The sequence below is a fragment of the Blennius ocellaris genome, assembly GCF_963422515.1.
Source record: "Blennius ocellaris genome assembly, chromosome: 9".
NCBI lineage: Eukaryota > Metazoa > Chordata > Actinopteri > Blenniiformes > Blenniidae > Blennius > Blennius ocellaris.
In genome coordinates, this window is record NC_137658.1 from 8,587,526 (window position 1) to 8,611,252 (window position 23,727).

Genomic DNA, 23,727 nt, shown 5'->3' on the forward strand with positions numbered 1-23,727 from the left:
GTCAAAATTGACATCAATCTATACTGACCTGTTCTTTACTGAACTTTTCTTATAGTTGTCTTAAATGTAATGCAGTAAATCAGTGATTCTTAAACTTTATTTTGTGGTCTACCTGATTACTGAACCACTATGACCAACCTGATCGTAGTAGTCCGCTTACCCAACTATCTGTCACACAGGAAATATGTTCTAACCTTTCATTCAAATGGTTTAGTGCTAATGTTTGATGTCACACTGTACAAAACAGGGACATTATAATGGATACTCCAAATTTGTTTTCATGAATGTAATTTTAACTGACAACTGATTACACGGTTTCTTTACATTTCCAGTTGGGTGCAAAACTTTGGGGACGAGGGTCTGGCCCTGCTTCTGAACCTGCTACGGAGGCTACAGGAGGAAAGAGACGAGTACCCGTAAGTCAAGTGAACCACGGCAAATACAATTTTGCATTCAAGTATTGCTTTTCTATTGTCTTTCTGCACCTTTCTTCTCTCATTCACTTTGTAGGATGATGGGAGTGAAGTGTCAACATGAGATCATTCGCTGTCTGAAAGCCTTTATGAACAACAAGGTGAGGTGTTTGTTGTTCTTTGACAAGCATAATGTGTCACTTTGATACATTTGCACTTACAGCTACTGGAAAAAACCAAAAATTGTTTGTTCATTGCAGTGTAGCAGCACGTCCACTCGGTGGCAATGTGATGCTTTCAGTGTTGTGGCAGCCGTCATTATTAACCTTTGAGAATTAATTGTGTTGGTGGACATACTTGTCTGCAATAATGATAAATCTCTTCAGTATTAATGTCATTTCATAATGAATAACCAATCAAACCATCATTATTCCTTATTAGTGTGAGTGACATGACACAAACAAAAAGCCAAGACAATAGACACCCTGTCTATCAGGTGAAACGTTTGACAGTATCTGTTATAAGATGTTCAGTTATTTACAATTTTTCAATTACAGTCAAACTGATGGCTCAGAGAAGTCTTTCTTATATGTCATCAAGTTGGAATTCTTTAAAAACACTGACAAAATAATACATGGAATTGCTTTTGCGCTGAAGTATGGAAATGGTACCCGAGTGTAATCACTTGTCTAATCTCTAATCACAGCTTTTAGTAATAACAACAATTAGGTTTTTCAAAGGGTGAGCTTTTGTCAACACAATCGTATCTCATTTCCAGAGCTGTGTTCAGAAAACATCTTTGACTGTGATTTAAATACTTAATAAGACCAATTGAATCAAAGTCTTTTTACCTCATTCTGCTTCAACTCTTTCTCCTTCGCCTTCTTTCAGTATGGCCTTAAATCCATGCTGGATTCAGATGAGGGGATTCCTCTGCTGGTCAGAGCCATCAACCCCAGGGTTCCTCACATGATGGTGGACGCTGTTAAGCTGCTCTCTGCTATCTCCATTCTGGAACATTCTGAGAACCTGTAAGCAAAATGTCTATACTGACATTGATTTTTATTTTGATCACAGAGATGTTTGACTTGCAGAACCACTCACCGTATGTTAAGCCCTGACCTCAAACCAAGACTGTAACTGTTACCAACAAGCATTTCCGACAGCATTCTAAATATTTTCCTTTGTTAACAATGTGACTGATTTACTTTGTGAACTGATATCAAAAATGTGGTTTTTCTTGCGTTCATTGCAGTCATGAGCGTGTTTTGGAGGCCATAACAGAAGAGGCTGAGAAACGGGACATCGAGAGGTTTCAACCTCTCCTGCAAGGCATGAAAAATCCCAACATTGCTCTTAAGGTGCATATTCAGATACATATTTACACACACTTTGTAATATCTTTTATTTATTTTTATATATATATATATATATATATATATATATATATACACACACACTGACCTCCGGGGAGTAACTTCCACAGTAAATTCATCTGTCAGATGACATATTGTCTACATCGTGAAACTAACAATGTGATGTGTTGTTGACAGGGTGGCTGCATGCAGCTGATCAATGCCTTGATCAGCCGAGGAGAAGAGCTGGACTTCAGAATCCATATTCGCTCTGAACTGCTCAGACTGGGCCTTAGAGACCAGCTGAAGGTACAGAAACTCTTTTATCCTCATCTTTTTCTCGGGGGTGGCCGCATCGCAACGTGCAGTTTCCACGACCGCACTCTCTGTCTTTCTGCGTTTTGATGGCCCCGGTTTCTGATGAGCCGAAACACACTCGTGCCCGCAACTTTAAACTATACAAACGCAAAAGTGTTTGATTTTCACTGTTTTTCTGCGCTTCTTTCCTGTGCCTTTCTTTTCTCTCTCCGTGTCTGTATCCCATCCTTCCCTCCGCAGGAGGTGCGGACTATAGAAAATGAGGAGCTGAGGGTGCAGCTCACAGTGTTTGACGAGCAGGCGGAGGACGACTCCGAGGACCTCAAAGCGCGTCTTGATGACATCCGCATTGAAATGGAATATCCTTCAAATGTGAACTGCCACTTCCGCGTTGGAGCCGTCAGTGCCTATTATTTGTCTTGTCATATACAGAGAATCAGCAGTCTATTCTTTCTGGCATATTCCAGGTTACTTGAAAAGCTCACATTTTCAAAATATTCATGCTTGGTGTTCGACTCTGTTTGTTTATTAGTGAGGGAAGCAATCTAACCAAAAAACAAAACCCGTGATAGTATTTTTCTGATCTGGAATAAGACGGTTAATCTTCATCAATATACTTTTTTGAGTTTAATTCCTTATGTTTTTTAATATTCAAATATATAAAAATGTTCATCAAAACTGTTGATGGAATAAACTTTATATTTGTTCTGCATCATATATTGACATTCATAAGCTTTATCAATAGCTCAGTCGTAAAAATAGTTTGTGCATATTAACTCCACTAGAGGGCACACAGACATCAGGCAAAGTTGGTGGTGAGGGCACTTTTTGCAAGATAATAAGTTTGGGCATAAAAAATAGAATTTGTCAAATGTTGATGTTTATGAATATATTTCATTAATGATACAGACGTCTGCACATTACTCAATCATTCAAGTGCATTTATTTCTATGGAGTTATAGTTGCAGATGAGTAAATTTATTGAACAAAGGACGTACATGACAGCTGGTCCTCACGATAACGTTCACATGGGAATGAACTCAAGTGGAAAGAAAAGCGCATTTTAATGATGAAGAATTGAAGAAGTTTGAAAGTAATTGTCACACCTCATTAGTATTTATGTTTTCATATTTAACTCCCTTGATCTGTTTAATCTGCCTTAATCAGGACTGATAATATAGACCGCATAGTCTTTATTCTTTCTTTCTGATCGTAAACCTTTTTTTTTGTTTTTGTTTTGCTTTCTTCTTAATCTCCTTTTCTGTGGTACCTCAGTTTTCCATCGCCACAAAACAAATGTATCAAAGGAATAAATTATCATTGGTACCTATTTTTTATGCATAAACACATAGAGGTGTGAAAATATGATATAGGCTAACATAAGTAGTACAGATTAATGAAAACATGTTCGCCATTTCTTTAATTACAAAACACTGTATAGTAACGCAATTCAGTGGGATGCACATGGGTTTTATATATATATATATATATATATATATATAATGTAATCATATTGTTTTTTTTAAAAATCCCCCCTGGGAAATTGATTTTTTTCCTGCATTGATTGTTCCTGTAGAAACAAACCATTTAGATTCCTGAGGTAGTGGAAGCTATTTTATAGAAATGCATCTTAAATCATGGTGGACGCCAAATGAATAGATCGAAGGCATGTGCACAATGCCTTGATCAAAACGCCCACCAGTGCATTTTGATTGAGGCTCAAATTGAATGTTTTTAATGAAGAGCACAGCATGGACCAAAGACCTCTGGCCAGACCCAGTGTATGGCACCATGGGCCTCACATGTGCCGTATCCTGCCACGTTGCGTGAGTGATGTTTGAAATGAGGTTATTTTTGCTGCAGTTTTGACCCCTTTCAGCATGTTTGGAGCTGTTGGCTATTTCTGATCAGGCAAAATTATCACTACAATCGTATTACTTGCATTGCCCAATACAAAGCGGCATTGTTGTGGAACTGTGTCACGTACTATATTTCATGTTTGTCTTTTGGACTGTTGTTAAATATGCCAGTGTCGGCTCAAAGCACTCTGGACAAGGCAAACAATTTCTTTTCCATTCAATTCGGGCTGGGCCACAAGTGTCTTTTTCCTAATAGCAAGTGATCTATTTACTCATCTGCAATTCATCCACCCACATAGGTCTTTTTTGTCACTTTTGTAATCTGTCCTCATCATGAAACTGTACATTTTTCTGACCGATGCAGCACGTCAGTGATAGGCACGAGTTCAAATGATAGAAGCCAGTTAAATGTCAATTAAATTGCGTGAGTGCGAAAGGGTTATTCAACTGTCCACCACAAAATGGAGGTTGACTGTTAGATGTAGAACGAGGTCATGAACGTCTCGCCATAATTATCATCTTTTCTCTTCATTTGACATTTGAAAAAAATGCATATTACGAGCCTGTGTCCCCCTTCTTTACACAGCCTTTCCTTTTTTTGTAACCTCTTTAACTGAATGGCTGCCATTCAGATTCATGCTCCTCTTACGGTCACATATGTATTTAAAAGCTGTTTTAACCACATTTCTGTCACAGTCCCAATTGATGCTTGTGACATGCACTTACAATTTCAAACACAAGATGTCTCCCAGGGCTCGCCACAGAGTGAGTGTGTGGCTGCATAATTCATGCAGTAATATAATCCCTTCAGAAAACACTAACATGTTTAATAGAAATCATTGCAGTGGTTGATGAATATGTGCTGACGTTAAACCGCATTATTTTCTTCGGATTCAATGAGATGGACAACTTATTTGCCGTTTGTCTTTCAATTCAAGTGGGAGTGTTGGTTCATTGAGTGATTGGTGTCACAGAGCCTTAACCGTTTTCCCTTCAGTGATGTGAGGGAAATATTTGAGATCGTGGCCAACACCGTGAAGGACTCAAAGGGTGAAAGCCACTTCCTGTCCCTTATGCAGCACCTCTTGCTGGTTCGTAACGATTATCTGGCCAGGTAATGCACTCCCACACCCTCACACGTCGGTACTCTCTGACACATGCTCCTGTTCGAACATCATTCACTGTACTGTGTCTAGAGCAGAACACGACTCCTTTAATTGTTGTAGTGCTTAATTTGACTTTGTTTCACTGTTGAATTCACACAATGTTGTTGAGGTTTTTTATTTCTAATCGACACCTTAGACAACATATGTAACAAAGTCACATATGTAACAAAAGCAGTGTTGTAAAGCCTGACTATTCTTCAGCCACACCATGTTTTCAGTCCATTCCTGCATTTGCTGTTTGTTTGCCTGAGCACCGTTCCAAACATTTTAAATTAACACGCGCAAAGAATTCCAATTAAATTTTTGTAGAAATCGGCACAATCGACTGTTATCACACAAAATATGTGAATGCCTCTCCCCGTGTCTTCTAAAAGACCATGGAGTTTTAGCTTGAAAAGTAAAAGGGGGTTGTGGAGACCAGCATGGAATACTTCAGGGGAAAGCCAAGACTTTCCAAATGCCTGAAGCAGGGATACATTTTTTATCATGAACCATGAAAACTGCTAAAAAATGCAGAGATACAGCCATGAGAATTGGTTGTGTTGTTGGTCAACGTTTCCTTTGACCGTCTGACACAGACCGGAAATTGTGGTTGATTTTAAACGTGATTTTGGGAATAACTTTGGCATAATCAGCCATCCTTTTCCATCTTCACAAACAAATGGCCTCAGCAGAAATCTTTTGAGCTCCCCCTCTATCTCGTCCATCCATCCATCTCTCCTATTCAGCTGTTTCCATCCAGGTGAACCAGTGGAACACTGTAGAGGTGGTCTCTAATGGACTCCTTAGGTAGCAAGGGTGGGAGGGAACCTTGTAGAGTGGCAGAAAATACTTAGGTAATTTCAGACACTTGAAGTCAGGCTATTAAGTGTCTTTAACTTTACTGTTACATATATGTTTTTATATGCACCAAACCATGTTTCCTTTTTATGTCTGATGTCTTAATTTAATGTGTTTGCAAGCTGTAAGGTGCAACCAAATATGTTTCCATTTCCCTTTGACTCAGTTTTCCAGTACGACACTAGATGTCTCTCTCGCTCCACGGATAATTTTAAGTTTTCTGAGGGGAGGGGGAAAAAAAAAAAAAGAAAAAACCACTCTTTAAAGTATACTGAAGGAGCGAAATAAGTGTTAGACAAAGGAAGAGTGACTAAGAGAGAGACTGGGAGGGAGAGAGGCAAAGGAAGGAGGGAGACCGAATAAATAAAGTATTGAGTTTTTGACTCTGGCAGAATCTAATGGGGTCAGGGAATAAGACCCCTCTAAAATTGAGTGTCTGTGAGTAGTTGGCTTGATCAGACACTGGGCGCTGGACATAAACCAGGACACTTTCGCCAAAACGAGTGGCACGCAATCAATCTTAGTGACAAGAGACTCAAACTGCTTGCACAGACGGCTAATCTCAGCTGGAGAGAGATAAAGTCACAAGGCATGTGCGTTCACTCGTTTGTCTGAACATATGAATCGATTTGTTCTCCGTCAGTCTGAGCCACAATGTCAAATGTGATTTAACGCTGATTTTATTTTTTTACCTCCACACCTTGGCTTTAATCCCCTCATGCTTTTCTTATGTCAGCATGTGAATTTCTTTTTTTATGAAGAACGGTGTGTTTTCTCTGTTTTTGTTTTTTTTAGTGTCGAATATACATTCTTCACTCTCACTCTCCTTTACATCTTATCGTCTCCATTTTTCTCTCGTCATTTCTCTTTGTCTCCTAATCCATCACCGTCTCCACATCCACGGCGTCCTCTCTCTCTCTCCCGCAGGCCCCAATACTACAAGTTGATCGACGAGTGTATCGCTCAGATCGTGCTTCACAAAAATGGTGCAGACCCTGACTTTAAGTGCCGCAACCTCAGCCTCAACATCGAAGGCCTGATAGGTGAGTCTCAGACCCCCCCAACATACCGAGCATTACGTCTCTCAATCATTCCCTATACAGGATGCCATCTTGACCTTCACCAATACATGAACACCAAACGCGAGCACACTGAGACAATAAGGACACAAGACTGGTTGGAAACTTTGAAGCAGTTTTGTCTTTTGGCATTAAAACTGGCACTATGCTGCTGTCGGTGTGTATTTTTAATATGCGATATGTTAATTTGGTCCTTATGACTGACTGTGGAACGCTGTCAACTCCATATATATACAATCGCCACCAGATGGCGCCAGAGGGAGCGTGCGTTTGTGTGGGTTGAGATTTGCCACAGGTTTTAACTCCTTAGGTCAGTTGCATGAAATTAATTTTGGGATGCATTCAGCGTGTTTTGAAAATCAGCTTTCTCCAAGTCTAATTTTAGTTTGGTGGCAAATTCCAGGGACCAAGCATGCAATTGATTGAAAATGGGTCACTGGCACTTGGGTTCATGTTCCTGCAGCTATCCTCCTATGACACAGTCCTTACCAGCAAACAGACATGACACAGACTTTTCTGAGGTCTGATTTATGCTCTGTCACAATCTAACCTTATTGGAAAAAAAAACCCTGAAGTATTTGCACCTGATCCAAATGGCTGTGCTCAAAAATGTGGTGAAATAAAAAAAAAAATCATTCAATGTATGGGTTAATGTTGTGCTTTCACAGATAGGTTCTTCAGGGGCAAATTTACAGTGTAAATAACCAGGAAAATAGCCTCAAACAGTCTAACAAATCAAGGAAGAGAGATAGATGGAGATGTTTGGACCTGTTACTGTGTCGCCCTGCTAGTCGATCAAGATTTGACGTGGCTACGAACGTGGGATTGTCTGTTTCGTGAAGTTGTAAGAATGGATGCACGCAGACCTTAGTGGTAATCATAATCTGACATAGAAAGCTTTCTGTGACACGTTTTATGTCAGATTATGACGGCCACTATTCCTTATGATCAATTTCCTGTCACCCGTGTTCGACGAGAAAGTTGAAATGTGGCATTTTCTTGGAAATATAATCATTTTGATGAAATAGCTGTGTGAACCACAATGATGGATTTGTGGTTTTGAGTGGCAGCACTAAATGGCCACTGCCTATAGGAGGCTAAAATGCAGCAGACTGGCCGTGCGGGCTATGTCTTTGGAGTTCACTGCTGCTCATGGCAGGTCTCTGTTGCTCACCGCAGGAGGCTCTAATTGCACTGCTTCTAAATGTGTCCTGACACACACACACGCACACACGCACACACACGCATACAAACACGCGCCCTTACTGGCTGGCTGGCCTCCTTTAAGGCTGCCAGAGTTATTATTGGTGGAAAGCAGCCCAATTCTGCCCTGCATGCATTATTTAGTGTTTTTCTTTGAACTCTGAATTTCAGCACAGTTTTTTTTTTTCCCCCCTTCTACATTCTGTCTCCCTTAGTGTGCGCTATTCCAAGTTTGTCCCATTTTGCATAGCCACCATGTCAGAATTACACCCTCCTACCAATCCATTACACATCCAATAACCATGTAAACTCAAACCCAAATGCACACTCCGAAATTGGATGTGGGTTGGGATGTTATTGTGAAGTTCTCTCATGTGCTAAATTGTTAAGTTTCGTATTTTGCCTGCCTTATTTATCCACATGTAGATATGCAGGCTCTTGCAAAGCTCCAGCTTAGTGTTTTTCTTTTCCTCCCCCATCCACATTTTCATCGAACGTCTTCATCTCTTTTCAATTTGTACAGTTCACTTTTCTTGGAGTTAATATTATTTCGTCATTTTCTATTTTAGTTTTTCTCAACCTTCTATCTCTGCTCTGCATCTGCTTGATCCCCCCCCCCACCACCCCCTCCTGGGCATCCTGATTAGTAGTCTTTGATCCAGTGACATTGTGGCATTCATCTTCATGTTAATTAGCTCTTTTACTGCACAGGCTTGGTAAGCCCTTCAGCACTGAACCACCTGTAGACCCTGCAATTATTCTTCAAAAGTACCCCGATGGTCAGTCTGTGTCTTCCTCAATGTGTTCTCTGCCGAAGGATTTCTCTGCTCATGTATTATTCCTATAGTGTTTGTTTTATTTTTGCTGTTGCCTGCCCGAAAAAACGCTGCATGTGTTGCTTAAAAGTTAATGAAGGAGCGCTGTGCAACACGCATCACCTTATTGTAATGAGATTCCTCCACAGCCTCCACCTCATAGATCTTGACTTTGAGTAGTGCGATAAGAGAAAAAAATAGGGAGACAGATGGGACACTTGCCCCGTGTGTCGGTGTCTGTTTGGGGAATTTATGCGAGGACACAGCATGTAGCAGACTGGAGGGTACAGCGACTTCACGGCCAGACGTGTGCAGGTGTGCCGACGTCCTTATCTCATCCGCCATCTCTTTCGCCCTTTCCTTTCTCTCTGCCCGCAGACAACATGGTGGATCAGACCAAGGTGGAAACCAGCGAGGCCAAAGCCATTGAGCTGGAGAAGAAGGTGGATTACACACACAGACACATTCGCATTGAAAGTCATAAATGCATACGCACAACCCAACGCTTCATGCTGCAACATGTTAACGTTTCGGCTTACAAGCTGTTGCAGTCAGAAACACAGAAGCTAACATCATCACACAGACAACCAGGCACATTTGGATTCTAATGAAATTCTGGGCAACCGTTGTCTGTCATGAGATGACAATGAGGGGGAGGGAATAGCGGGTGACTAAAAGAAATGAGGATAAGCACATTTGACAGCTACCCGACAGACAAATACTCTTATAGGCTCGCAGCAAACAGACACTTTCACACACTCTCACATGGGGGGGTAAATGCCTTGATTGTGGTGTGCTGCTACCCCGATATTTCTGTCCCAGTGACAGGATAATTGCAAGAGGGAGCTGAAACTAGCCTTCAGTCATGCACACTTGGCGACGCACTGTCTCGTACGGGATCGTATCTATCGAATGCAACCACATCGACACAGACATTCATTGCACAAACTCTCTCGTGCTCATTTTCATTGACCACGCACAGCGCAATGCGAGTTGTGCATGATGAGGTAATTGCAGACCGTTTCTTTGGCAGGAATTAGGAATAGGCCTGTCAAGACACTGTCAGCAAGCGTAACGAATCTATTTTCTGATAATTAAACAGCTGTGTACATTTGTGTATTCATCTGTTTAAATGCTCCCCAATCTGTTTGTCAAGTGTCTTCTGAGATTTTTTTTGAAAATGTATGAGATTAGAATTTAATGTAAAGCAGGTCTGTTTCTTATTTTTATGAAAGTAGAGACTTCAATATGAAAGTGAAAAATGACCTCCTACAAGTGCATAAAGGCATTCTAACTCAAGAAGTGACACTCATTTTCAGTGTAAATCATACAGTAAAGAGTGAAGAGGGATACTAAAATGCTAGTGTATGATCCATAGACTATATTCATGATCGTTTGTGTTTTAACTACTGAGGCGTTTTCTAACTATGATCTTGTGCATTAGCTGGACTCCGAATTGACGGCGCGCCACGAGTTGCAGGTGGAGATGAAGAAACTGGAGGGGGACTATGAACAGAAACTGCTGGACTTGAGCCAGGAGAAGGAACAGCTGGCCTCCTCAAAGCAGGAGAGGGAAAAGGAGAACCAGGGACTCCAACAACAGCTTGACACTTTGCAAAACCAGGTATGTGCACAACCGCATACATGTTCCCAGCCTTCCCCTGTTTGTAGCTCATGAAATATCAAGAACTCAATAGTTGATGGATTGGGTAAGTGTAAACGTTTCATGTACAAAAATGCACGGCGTTAGTCTGTTACACACAAGAAGCTTGCAAATTTCTAAACACTGTAAGACGTTCTAGTTTTTAAACCTGCTCAATTCATGTTGGGTGTTGTTGTAGAAAGTAAGTAAACTTCAGGCAAAAAATGTCCAGCCTGGAACAATAAAGATTAGATTAATGAACTGAGCCTTTTAGTATACTCAGGATTGCATACACACAAAACACTCTGCTATCCAGGCTGCCAAAAGTACAAAAAAAAATGGTTGAGGCTTCAAGAAATACAATATTGCTAATCTAAGTAGCAAAAAGTAGTCCAACATTTAGGCACACAAACACAAAGCCCCCCCCCCACCGCCCATTTTAAATGATTTTTTTAGCCAACTGAGAGCATGGCATGAAAAGAGGGGAAAAATACCTAAAAGGATATTGTGAGAAGAAGCCAAATCCTTTGCAGATTAAGACTCTCAATACAAAAACATGGAAAGTGGGGAAATGGGAGTGTATAGAGTGACTAAAGAGAGACGAAGAAAAAAAAAAGAAAGAATAGAAAATGATGGAAATGGGACAAACAAATTTTAAGGCCAACATACGTGTGTGTGTGTGTGTGTGTGTGTGTGTGTGTGTGTGTGTGTGTGTGTGTGTGTGTGTGTGTGTGTGTGTGTGTGTGTGTGTGTGTGTGTGTGTGTGTGTGTGTGTGTGTGTGTGTGTGTGTGTGTGTGTGTGTGTGTGTGTGTGTGTGTGTGTGTGTGTGTGTGTGTGTGTGTGTGTGTGTGTGTGTGCGTGCGTGCGTGCGTGCGTGCGTGCGTGCGTGCGTGTGTGCGTGTGTACACTCGCACTGTGGTGAGGCAAAGATGAGGATTGTTTAGCTGTCAGGGTCCTGCTGCCACACCAGCTGGATTCTGCCTTGCAGTGACACCCAAAACTCACAAACACACCAAGTGACCCAGAACAATCTGCCTCTGCCCATGTGTGCACATACACACATGAAGATGTTCCAGTCCACGTGTTGTGTGTGTGTTTGAGAGTGTCAGTTAAACAACTATACGACTTCCAAAATGAGCCTCATCCAATGTGGCTGATGCCAGCAAAGTCATTTTCTCACCACGCACAAACCCAAACAGACACACGCGCGCACGCGCTCACGCACACAGTTGTCCAAAGCGTCGTGAGCCAGGCATCAAACCAGCTCCTCATACGAAGATGGCTCACTTTCTCTTTGTTTGAGGCACTGCCCATCGAAGATTTCTTCACATGTAGAGATCTCTCGCTGTTCCGCCTTGTGATGCTGTGCCCATTTTATCATCTGCTGCCTCGCTAAGAAAGCCTGCCTCAGAGGCGCTTTTGTGTCTGCTAAAGTCTTCTTTTCAAAGTCCGAGAGAATGACACAATTTGAAACACTGCAAAACAGCCGCTTACGCTTGCCCATGCACACCGTTTTACACTTGATGCGCCTCAGAACACACTTAAGGAAGAAACTTCTCAAGACACTGAAGCCCAAATCTGCCATCTTAGCTTTCTTAAGAATGGATTCTTTCCTGATTCAAATACTGAAATCAGCATTCAGTTGTTGAAATAGTTTGATTCTCCGCTCACTTTTAATTTTGAAGTTTTCCCCCTATTCAAAAATTCTCTTTGAATCCTCTGTGGACCTAATTCCATCTTGCTTTGGCTCTCTCCGCACCTTCTCCTTTTTTTCCTCCATCTCTTCCAAAGCTCAGTCCTGCCCAAGCTCTGGCTAATCACTCATCCCCCTCTTTTGTTCTTTTTTTTTTTCTTTTGTTGGCATGGATATTTATTGGAATTGAAAATGCCAGTTCCATGCAAAAATTAATGATAATGATAAAAAATGGAGTACATGCAGCCAGGACAGGATTCGGGAATCATTTACATACGACGAAAGAAAAGTTTTGAATGGTGCTTTCTCCTCCTGCAGATTGACAAGTTGTCAAAGGACCTGGAAGAGGCTAAAACTAAAGTGGTGACGGTTACTGTTCCCGTGCCAACACCCGGTTTGCCCGCTCCGCCACCCGCGCCAGCCCTCCCTGGCGCCGCTGTGCCTCACCCACCCCCACCCCCACCCCCACCCCCACCCCCACCCCCACCTCCGCCCCCACCTCTGCCAGGGCAAGCTGCCATTCCTCCACCTCCTCCACCACCTCCTCTACCAGGTCAGACAGGTATACCTCCTCCACCTCCTTTACCTGGTATGGGGGGACCTCCACCACCCCCGCCACTCCCTGGCATGGCTGGGCCGCCACCGCCTCCACCTTTACCAGGGATGGGACCTCCTCCACCACCACCACTACCTGGGTTTGCTGGCATTCCGCCTCCACCTCCAGCCCCAGGCATGCCCCCACCTCCACCATTTGGCATGGGAGGCTGGGGTGCGCCCGCTGCGCCTCCTCCTCTCCCGTTCGGGCTGAAGCCTAAAAAAGAGTACAAGCCCGAAGTCCAGCTGAAGAGAGCCAACTGGAGTAAGGTCAGTCTGAGATCAACATTTCCGAGTTATTTAAACACGATTGTTCAGAGAATGACTGTGTTGTTGTGATGCAAAGATATTGAGAAGTCGTGACAGTTTAATTTCCTTGTTGGGCTTCATTTACATTTTTAATGTTTAAGCAGCTGGTGGTAGAACAATTTGAGCTTGGTCTGTGGTTTCACAAATTCCACAGTACCGTGGGCCAATGGTACCCTGAAATAACATCACACTGCACAATGCAGTGATGGATAGTCAAAAAAACTCTGGTTTGACACATTAAAGTAGCCAACTTTTTCTAAATGTTATTGTCAATTAACTTTTATTGTTTCAAATTTGCGCTGAGGATTATAACAACAATTGTACTTTAAAAGTAGCCATGCATGCTGTATACATGTGGGAAGTGCACACATTTCAGGTAAAACTGTGTAAAAGATGCTCATATCTGTACTTGTCATCAATGCCAGTTTCAAATACCATGTTGAACTCTCCTGATTACTGAGTCCAGCATAAAGTTGATGACAGACAAACAAAAAACCAAAACACTGAGCGATGATACTGTGATAGTGATGGAAAACACAAGAATACATTGGTTAAACATATGTAAAACTCATCATATGTCCTGGCCAATTCACCATCCTGTGTTCCTTGTTTAATTATCTCCCAGACAGAAGCTGTGCATTGCTAAGGCATTGCTTGTTTGGATCACTGAAATCCTTGAGTCGGCTATTAATCAAATTATATGACCATATTTGTTGGTATGTGGGACCCTGATTATGATTTTTAAAGGCTTGACAGTGCCTTTGACATCCCTGAGATGTTTCCTAGTCGCAAAAAATAATATTCAGTCTTGACTTTGTCTTGCACAGATATTCTGTCTACTGGTAAAACTCAAGCAATTGTCGCTCTCATGCTGCGGCTCCGCCTGCTCCACCCGTAGTGCGACTTCTACGCTGGCAACCAAAGTATTTGAGACCTTTGAACAGCTTGTTAGCAACACGCCGCACCCGCAGCTGGTTTCTCTTATTCCTCCCGATATTATCAAACCACATTCATCGTGTACACCTGAGCTTTAACCGGCTCAGTCGGGCATCCGATGTCAAATGTTCCTCTTGTTTGTGATTGTTTTTGATATGCTGAAATTAGCAGATGATTGGGAGCTGAATATTTGTGTATATTACACAAATCTACTTTGTTTGAGGTATTTCCCCCCAAAAAGACCATCTTGTATTGGACTAGTAGGGGAATAATCAGCCATTTACAATAACTTCAGTTGTTTTTCTTAAAACACCCCCCTCCCCACCCCCCCCAAAAAATAGTCTCTACAGTGTTTTCTACACGGTTTAGCCAATTTTTCTTCTTTACTAATCCCCCAAATATTATCTGACTTATGACTTGGAACCACAATGCCTCTGGACCATATGTTTAATTTTCTACGTGTGAAGAAGTCCCGGTAGTTCCTGCCACAGCCATTTGAGTTGTGCTTGCTTGTGATAAGTGTTGATGCCAAAAAAAAATCATCCACGTTTGGAAATCGGGAGGCTGTCGACTAATTAAGTGCACATCAGTGACACATGTTCGAGCTGGCAGCTTGTGTAATAACACGCATATCGGATAAATTATTCAGCTTATGTGTCATTCTGCCACTCTGCGTTTCGCCAAACCGTTTGGAAATGGCTCTCGGTGTGCTTTTGTCTGCAACAGTGAGAGGAAAGCTTTGACAGCGAGGTTCTGACCTAAAGTGACTTGCATACATACGTGTATCTCATGACTATGCGCTTCGTGTTCTTCTCCTCCCTCTCATCTGTGATGGTTAAAACATCAAAACGACCCTCTGTCTTTCTTTAGCCTAAAGCTACTGTTTAATGGCTTCAGCAGACTTCATCAGCATTAAGCTTCTCGCTGGCGCTCTCACCCACCCCCACCCACCCCCCTGTTGGTCTGGTGAGAGTGTTTGACAAGGATGTCACAGAAATTGCTTTTTAATAAGCCTTCTTCTTTTAACTGCACCACTGAAAGATAATTAAATTGCTGCTAGAAAGGACGGTATTCTTTTGTAATTTAAATTAACTTTTTTTTTTCTCCCTTGGCTTGGTCTCATCCTCCTTTTTACATGCTCTCTTGCTTTCTTTTTGCTCCTTCAGCTCATTCCCATATCACATTTCCTTTCCTTACTCTCTGTCTTTACTGTCCTACACCCATCCCTGAGGCTTTGTCCATAATGAAAGGCCTGATATCTGTAAACTTACTACCCCTCCTTTTTCGCTCGCTCTCTATTTCCCCTTCCCTTTTTCTCTTTTCTCCCTTGATAAGAAAATTCAGAGGGTAAAGGAAAAACATTCAGTGTTAATTGTAACTTGTGAGAGCGCTCCACAGAAACGTTAACCGAGTTAAAAGTAAATCCTTCCTATTTTCTTTGCATATCTGTGTGTGAAACTCAAGATGCTTTGTGGTAAATACAGCATGTGGCAATTACAGAAAATGACTACTTTTTTTGTGCTCTCGCTTTCCGTTTTGTTCCTTCCTTCATCATTTTCCCCCTTTCTTTTGTTCCCTCAACGACTTCATCTACTAATCTCATTGTTTGTCCAGGTGCATGGGTGACTATTTTGGTCACGCAGCATGGATAAGATGATGCACTCATTTAAAACATACTGTTCATGTCTCTACTCTTCTTGGTCCTTCTGTGTTATGTACTTTCTGTGTATGTCTCTCTGCTAATAGATTGGACCTGAGGACCTTTCTGAAAGCAGCTTCTGGATCAAGGCAAAAGAGGAGCAATTTGAAAACAATGAACTCTTCGCCAAACTCACCTTAACCTTCTCCTCGCAGATTAAGAGTGAGTTTGTGACTTCATTGTTATTGTGCTCGTTGTTATCATGTTCTATTTCTCAGTAATGACGACGTTTTTTTTTTTTTTTTTTCTTTTCTTGTCTTCTTGGGCGACCCTCTCTTTTCCACGCTTCTTTAAATCCCCCTGCCCTGCTTCCATCAGGCACTAAAGGTAAGGATGTCACGCCTACACTTCTCATTTAGTCCTTTTCACATGTCTTCTCCAGGCTTCCTCACGTTTTTTTCTTCTTCAAAGAGGTAACCACAGATTTACATTATTCAAAAATGTGTCACAACACTATCTCACATGAGATCATAAATAAACCACACACACGCATGTCGGGTGTGTGTGTGTGTGTTCATCTTCCCATGTGCTCATGACTTGTACGGAGACATGCCACAGTGCTCAGCACTGGAGACGAGTTGGGACAGAGGAGGAGACGGACAAAGGGATGTGGGTAGAAGGAGGGATACAGAGAAGGTCACTTGTGTTCTTTGACTAGCCACCTGCTGTCCTGGCACAAAGCGCTGACACACGAGTGTACGCTCACACACACACACACACGCACACCTGTCCACTCCTATCACCTTGTCCCAGTGTCACGATGCCTTCTGCGCTGTCTCTTCCATATTCAAATTGTAACCAGGACACAGGAAGTCACAGGCGGCGTGTGTGGGCGTGTATATAATTCTATCTGACCTTCAGATTCAGCCTCACCGCACATCACACACACACACACACACACACACACACACACACACACACACACACACACACACACACACACACACACACACACACACACACACACACACACACACACACACACACACACACACACACACACACACACACACACACACACACACACACACACACACACACACACACACACACACACACACACACACACACACACACACAGACACTCGCTCAGGTCATATACATAAACAGGAGTGTGCATGCACACATAAGCTGTTGACTTAAATGTCAGCGTTGGCAGCTGTCCCATCTGCATTCACCTGTATGGCAACTCCTAACGTCCGCCTGTCACTCCTTAGATTGACCCCCCCCCCCCACACACACACACTTCACTCCCCTCCCACTCCCTTTGGCCTGTGCACCCATGCGTCTTTTTTTTATTGGCTAAGACAGCCGGCTGTTCTGGATGATGTCAAATAACCTTTTCTCAGTTCTGTGTATAAAGACACTGGCCTTTTCACATTCACACACCTGTCGGCTTGTGTCTATGAGAGTGGCGGGATGGAACGGGGCAGAGAGGGTGGTTGGGCACTGCTGATTTCTTTCAGCACAGAGGAGAAATGTTGATACTTAGTAGTTATGAATAGAATATCGTTTATGATTTAATTGGGATTTCAATGAACATTACGATGCTTTTGTGTAGACTTGTATATACACACGGCCAGGAAGCAACCGGCTGTCGTTATGCAGGGTGGATTTTTACTCCTTGCCCTTCATGCTGTGCTTTAAAAATACTGTTCAAGGTCTAATACATTTCTCCTCCCGTCTCACTATACTTTTCTATACCCTTCACCTCCGGGAACTCGGCTTCACTCTTCCTCATCTCGCCTTTTCCTCTTTGTGTGCCAACCGTTCTTCCTTACCACACGGAAAGCAGACCGACATCACACCCAGCCACCGCTGACCTGCTCCGACCCGTCCTCCTCCTCCTCCACTCCATCAGCTGCCCAGCAGCTGGATTTAGGAGCACGCACACACCCACACAAAAAAAGCCAACACACAAGGGGGGGGTAGTGTGCTCAGGGCAGGGTCAGAGGTTTTGACCTCTGCTGCTTGCACGAAGAGCTGAGAGCTGATGGTGGGAGACACGCCCTCTGGCTCCACACAGCTCTTGTGGATACAATCCACTTGTTTTGCACTCTTGCATTTATGCACACACGAGCACGTACACACACTACAAATCCATTTTTAAGGTTTTACTCTTTGTCCATGGAGCAGATGTTGCTATCAGCCCAGAAGTCTGTAACCATGCATATCTCTTTATGCTCTTTCTGAAAGCGGGGTAAGAGTTCAGCAGTTCATTTTGGGAAATCGTTCTATCTATCTTTCTGTTCTCTCTTCTGCTATTCAATATGTCGACATTTAACAAAAGAAATATGTCCCACCATCTGGAGCATATTTATGTGATAATAGTTGTCACACACCAGGCTGCACAGCCTGGAGCGCAAGTGCCAACACAGGATAACAGACAGACCAGAAATGTCACGTGTTTGACACCCCCCGTTATCGAGACAGGTGGAGTCATATTGCTTTTTCACGATGACAACTAATTTGTCTCAACTGCATGAGTTATTACTTTACACGTTTTTTTCAATAGCGGGTGAAAGCCAATGCATTGCACAGCAAGAACATACAAACTTCACACAGAAAAGCTCTCGGGGCCGACTTCAACAGGAGTGTACGAGTCTACGTGGCATACTAGTAACACGGCAAAGCTAATACAGAGATTTTCATTCACGCTTCCCAAGTGTTGTGTTGTAGTGTCATACACCTCATATTGTTTAACTGCCTTTAATTCAAGACATTGACCTGCACATATTAATCTAATACAGGGGTGTCTACATTTCTTTTAGTGAGGGCCAAATATATTCATGTAAATGTTGTCAATTTGGCGAGTGAAATTATTTGAAGCTATGCAAAAGTATTGTCATATCCAATAACTTTTCAGTTTGCAATGGGTTGCATGCTTGCCACAGGCGAGCAAACCTGGTCTTTTTCTTGGGGGAGATCTGTTTTGCTATTTGCATAACAGAATTCAATGTGAGGCAAACAACAACGGCACTGCAGTTGTATGTATGCAAAACAATCATTCTGCCAACATGAATTTAAGTGGGAATTCAAATCATCAAATATTTAGGACAGGATGTGGACCATTTAAAATCTGACCTTGGGTTTTGATTGTCGCTGAAGCTGGCTGGATTGTGGACAGGCAAATTGTGGTGGAAACACCTTTATGCGATTGATGCTATTTAGCAACATTTTCTTTGCTTTCTTGTGATGAGGATCCCTCAAAACCTTAGAAAGGCTTACTTTTTTCCTCCTTGATCTTCTCTCGTTTTCACTGTGCAGCATTCCATCTTTCTCATTGCATCTTACTTTCTGAGCAACTTTTGCAGCTGAGGCTGCACAGTCTTGTGCTGATGAGCATTTGATTTTCAAACCGAATGGGAACACAAAACCATGCTTTCAGCATGTAGAATGAGAAATACGCTTTTTATAGGCCAGCGATAAATGAGATTCATACTCTTCAGATGTAGCGCCACCCCTGCGAGTTGTTTGGGCATATTCTCAGACTAAGCTACCTGCTGCCTTTGTGTGTGGCCCAGTATGTCTGAATGATGCCGAAGAATCAGGCTGCTGGGAAGATACATTTTATGTGATGGGCATCTCTCTTTTTCTATTGATCTATACGACTGTCCATTACAAATAAAACTTGTTAGTGTATTTGTTATTAAACAGCACACTACAGTTTATCCCGTATCTGAGCTTCCGTCTGGGCAACTGAAGTGTTTTTTTTTAGAATATTCACAGGAATTTACAGACATTATTACTTATGGAATCACGCCGTTGTATTTCCCATTGTTATGTTCTGCAGGTGTAAAGGCTTATGCAGAGGTGTGATATAACTACTTGGTTGTTTAGTGCTCTGTGTTTGTGTGAAGCAGTTGGTTAAAGCAGAGTGTGCTTATCTGCACATTCTCCCTTCAGCTACCGGTTCTTTATTTCCTTACTTTGAAGTGCTCATATTTGCTTTCTCTTTTTTAGTGTTTGTTTTCTGCTCCCTCTCTTTTAATGCCAATGAATAATATCAGTCGATCAGAATTCAGCGGCTGTTTTTATGCTTGCCGTTTTGGGATCGGCAGCTGCACAAGGACAATGCAAGGATTTGTACACGGATGATCATTTGCGCGTACGTGCATTTGGGTGTGTCTGTTATATATCCCCGACTGTCCTTTCTTCACTCTTTCAGTCTGAGTGTTTGATAGCAGGTGCCTTTTTGAAGCCGGCACCTCAGATAGCACAATTAGCAAAAGAATGAGAATGAACGAAGGAGGTGGAGGTGGGTGAAATAAAAGAAAAAGTGAACAGAGGGAAAGACTTGGGCTTGAGGGAACGGTGGTGATTAATTTGATTCGGGAAAGAAAAGGGCCAGGAGCATATATAGTTATTAATCCTCATAATGGGAGGATCATTTTCATATCCCAATTCTCCAGCCTTTACGCCGGTCTCTCTGCTGTGTTTCAGTCTCTATAGCTGTGTGTTTGGTCTGTTGTAATATGCTGTCCTCATTTCTTTTCTTCTTCTTTTTTTTGAGTACCTCCCACCCCAAAAAAATACCTTTCTGATGCCATCCAACGTGTATGACTGCATAACACACCTACACATATAACTGCTCCTTCCTGTATCGCCTTCACTTTCTATAAATTACAATCATGTTTATAGGGGATTAAGTCATGTTTTTCAGTGTGAGGATGTGTCTCTGTTGCATATGTGCTCAGGAGAGTGGGTGGGTGAGCTCAGCCACATTTACAGACCAATTATAATAAGCCTTTTGATCTCCCTGTGTTCTGACTGAATCAATTTTCCTCTCTGTAGGTGTGTGTATACGTGTAGGTGTGTGTGTGCCCTCTGTAGGTCAGTGTGTGCGTGTCTGAATTCATATACTTACTTACTTGCTGACTTTTTCTCTCAAATCTCCACCATCCACTTTTCACCTTAATGAGCTACCAATCAGTAAAGAAGTGCCGTGTGTGTGTGCGTGTGTGTGTGCGTGTGCGTGCGCACACAAGCCTGCCTGTGGCCTCACCAGCGTTGAAGACCAATCAGTTAAAGGGACGAGAAGTGTAATATATTAGCAATAAAGACGAATAGGCATGACGAGTTATGGTGCAGTGTTGATTACATCTTCTGCTTGACGAAGTTTCACTACATTCGCTGCTTGTTTTGTTCCGGTATTCTGGCACAAGGTCATCGTAAGTTACAGAATAATTACCATGCTAATGAGATAACTTAAGCACCTGCCCTTCGAGCTCAGTTGTTTACAATGGTCTACGTGTCGGACATGGACAAAAACGTCAGCCAGGTGATTCTATGAAGTATTTGTCGCCGTTGTAGGGCGCGTTGGCCAGGCACAATGCGAGTTAATGGACTATCATGTGAAAGGACAATGCAGTTACATGTTTCTTCTCAATCTCTAGCTTATGGCTATTTGCCTGCCTTGACCCTGGAATGATCATAAACTCACAACGCGAAGTTTCCTTTTCAAATGCTTGTCCTATTTTTGGTGGGGTAAAGGCAAAGAAATTAGTTAATTGTTTACTACGTGTGCTTGGTTCTATTCATTGGTCCATATTACTAAAGGGTTTTATATAACAGTTTATGGTATGTGTAGGCTCAGTGCTGTTGTCTCCTGAGATTGCTTAAAATATGTACTAATAAGCCATTTAGCTGAGGAATGGGCATACTCTATTAAGCCATAAAAGTGTTTGTGTTTGCCTGTGCAATTGGACTGAATTAGTATTGGCTTTGTATAGCGTGTGCATAATGTGTTTTAACTTGTCTGGGAGTATGTGTATATCTCTGTGTGTATGTTTGTACTTGTGTAGTCTGCCGTAGCAAACCCTGTTATTAAATTGTGAAATGTTCAGACTGGGGCTGCAGGAAGAGAATGGGGTTAATGCAGGGGTCACTAATGCTGCATCAAGAGCTGGGGAAAATATTGCCATGCTTTTTTTTCTCTCTCCTGATTTATTCCATTTTTGGATGCAGGAGCTTTTTATGTGCTCTATTTCCTTTTTGCCATCCGTGGTCACATGACCGGGTACAGGTACGTTTGCATTCAGTGGTGCTTGAGGGATTCATAAAACTGATCATCTCCCCGTGTCCTTCTCTGCCTCTTCTCTTATGTCCTCTCCGAGTGGCATTACAAGGTATCGTAAACGTGCACGAAGCCAGCGCAGCAGTGTTACTACGTTTCTCTGAGGTGGAATTGAAAGTCTTTCAGGGAAACCTCCAGGGTGAGGTTTTAATACCTTTATGCAATTAACAGACAGATTGTGAGTCACTACTACGTGATAACCTTGACACCAAATAGAAGCAACTCTGCTCCGCGCTCCTTCTGGTTCTTTTTGTGCCTTATCCCGAGAAGGGGAAACTCGCTTTGGCTGATGGAGTTCCTGTGACTTAGACAATGGTTAATAGTTTTACCACGCAACCAGTTAGAAGTCTTTCATTGCGCAGCTAGTTGGCACAACTATTAAACATCCAGGTGGGTGGTGGAAAAGTCACTGATACAATGGGGCAATGAAACAAAAGCCACTACTAGGAATGCCAACTGCCCACATGCAGGGCAATTTAACATTGCTCAAGCTTTTCAAGACTTAGAAAGTTAACTTCCAGAGTGCAGCATGGCACAAAGTCCCTTTCACGGCATTTGAAATCCAATGTAGATATCAAAGATTGCACTTAAATGCTCCAAAGGGCCCATAATGCAATATTTTAAGAGACAAGGTTTTTAATAGAGTTGCAAATCGTGCTGAGTTATCTGAAGCTTTTATTTTATAAAATAGCTCACTCGTGTTGATTAAAAGATTGTATTTAGTTTCCAGAGAATGTGGTCTGCCCGAACAACCCTAGTTTATACACCTGTCAAATAAGTGCTACACTCTTGTGTGAGAACAGAGTGCATTTAATGAAGATTGGTTTCCAGACTTTATGTGGTCACAGCCATTTTGAATGTTCGATGTCTAAAAACTGCCAGAATGGCTGTCTGCATGTTCATCTTGCACTCTCATCGTACCTCTGTCATTAACCTAAAATACTGAGATATTCAGCCTGTTTCAAATAACTGTGTGGTTAATATCAGCCATTTCGTGGCACAGAACTAATGACCTTTGTTGGTACAAAAGCTCTTCCCCATCCCTACATCTTCATAGTCCGTGCACACTGCCCCATTGAATGTTGACAGTCTTCGTGTAATTAGCAGCAGTGAGCCACGTTTTATGCTCAGAGCAAGGAAGCGGTCCATTTTCCCAAATACACTCTCTCCTGTTCCTGCTACTCTGATTCAATCCTAGACATAAATTGCGAAATTATGTCTGCTGAATATAGGTTAGCTTTTTTAGGTGCTTTTTAAGTATGACCCGCCAAAAGAGATATTTTATGCTTATAGGTTGTGTTTGGTGTGTAGTCGTGTGTTCATTTCAAGGGTTGTGTCTACCAGTGCTCAAGTTAAATCCAAATGATAGCACTTAAGCCCTCAACAGTAGCACTGCATTAGGTTTGGTTTGCTTGCTTTCTAAGCCTGGTGCATTCTCAATAAGGCAATAGCCGAAGCGTTCCCTCATTCACCATCTCTTTATGTTTGCGGAACACCGGCAAAACGCTGCGTATTCATCAGGCCTTATCAGGTTCAAACACATCTGTGCATGCACACATTGGCTCTCACTGCCAACTGCAACGGCTCACTTATGTGCACAAACACTAGCATACACATAGCATGTAGACAGCCACATACACACTTGTGCTTTTGTGCCACTCATTCTCTTCATTCCATCCCTCTCTCCATCCCTCCCTCGTTGCATCTTCCTCTCCACTGTTTTACATGC

General features: G+C 42.4%; 1 protein-coding gene across 1 annotated transcript in view; it reads left to right on the forward strand.

Annotated features, from left to right (window-relative positions):
• diaph1 (diaphanous related formin 1) overlaps positions 1-23,727 on the forward strand; it is a 96,617-nt gene that overhangs the window by 23,162 nt on the left and 49,728 nt on the right. Inside the window, exons 6-18 of the mRNA XM_080502440.1 lie at positions 333-416; positions 511-574; positions 1,305-1,444; positions 1,669-1,774; positions 1,967-2,077; positions 2,327-2,445; positions 4,943-5,059; positions 6,879-6,994; positions 9,427-9,491; positions 10,493-10,672; positions 12,703-13,248; positions 15,970-16,084; positions 16,241-16,249. Coding sequence (XP_080358566.1) covers positions 333-416; positions 511-574; positions 1,305-1,444; positions 1,669-1,774; positions 1,967-2,077; positions 2,327-2,445; positions 4,943-5,059; positions 6,879-6,994; positions 9,427-9,491; positions 10,493-10,672; positions 12,703-13,248; positions 15,970-16,084; positions 16,241-16,249 — 1,772 coding nt within the window. The remainder of the gene's footprint in view (positions 1-332; positions 417-510; positions 575-1,304; positions 1,445-1,668; positions 1,775-1,966; positions 2,078-2,326; positions 2,446-4,942; positions 5,060-6,878; positions 6,995-9,426; positions 9,492-10,492; positions 10,673-12,702; positions 13,249-15,969; positions 16,085-16,240; positions 16,250-23,727) is intronic.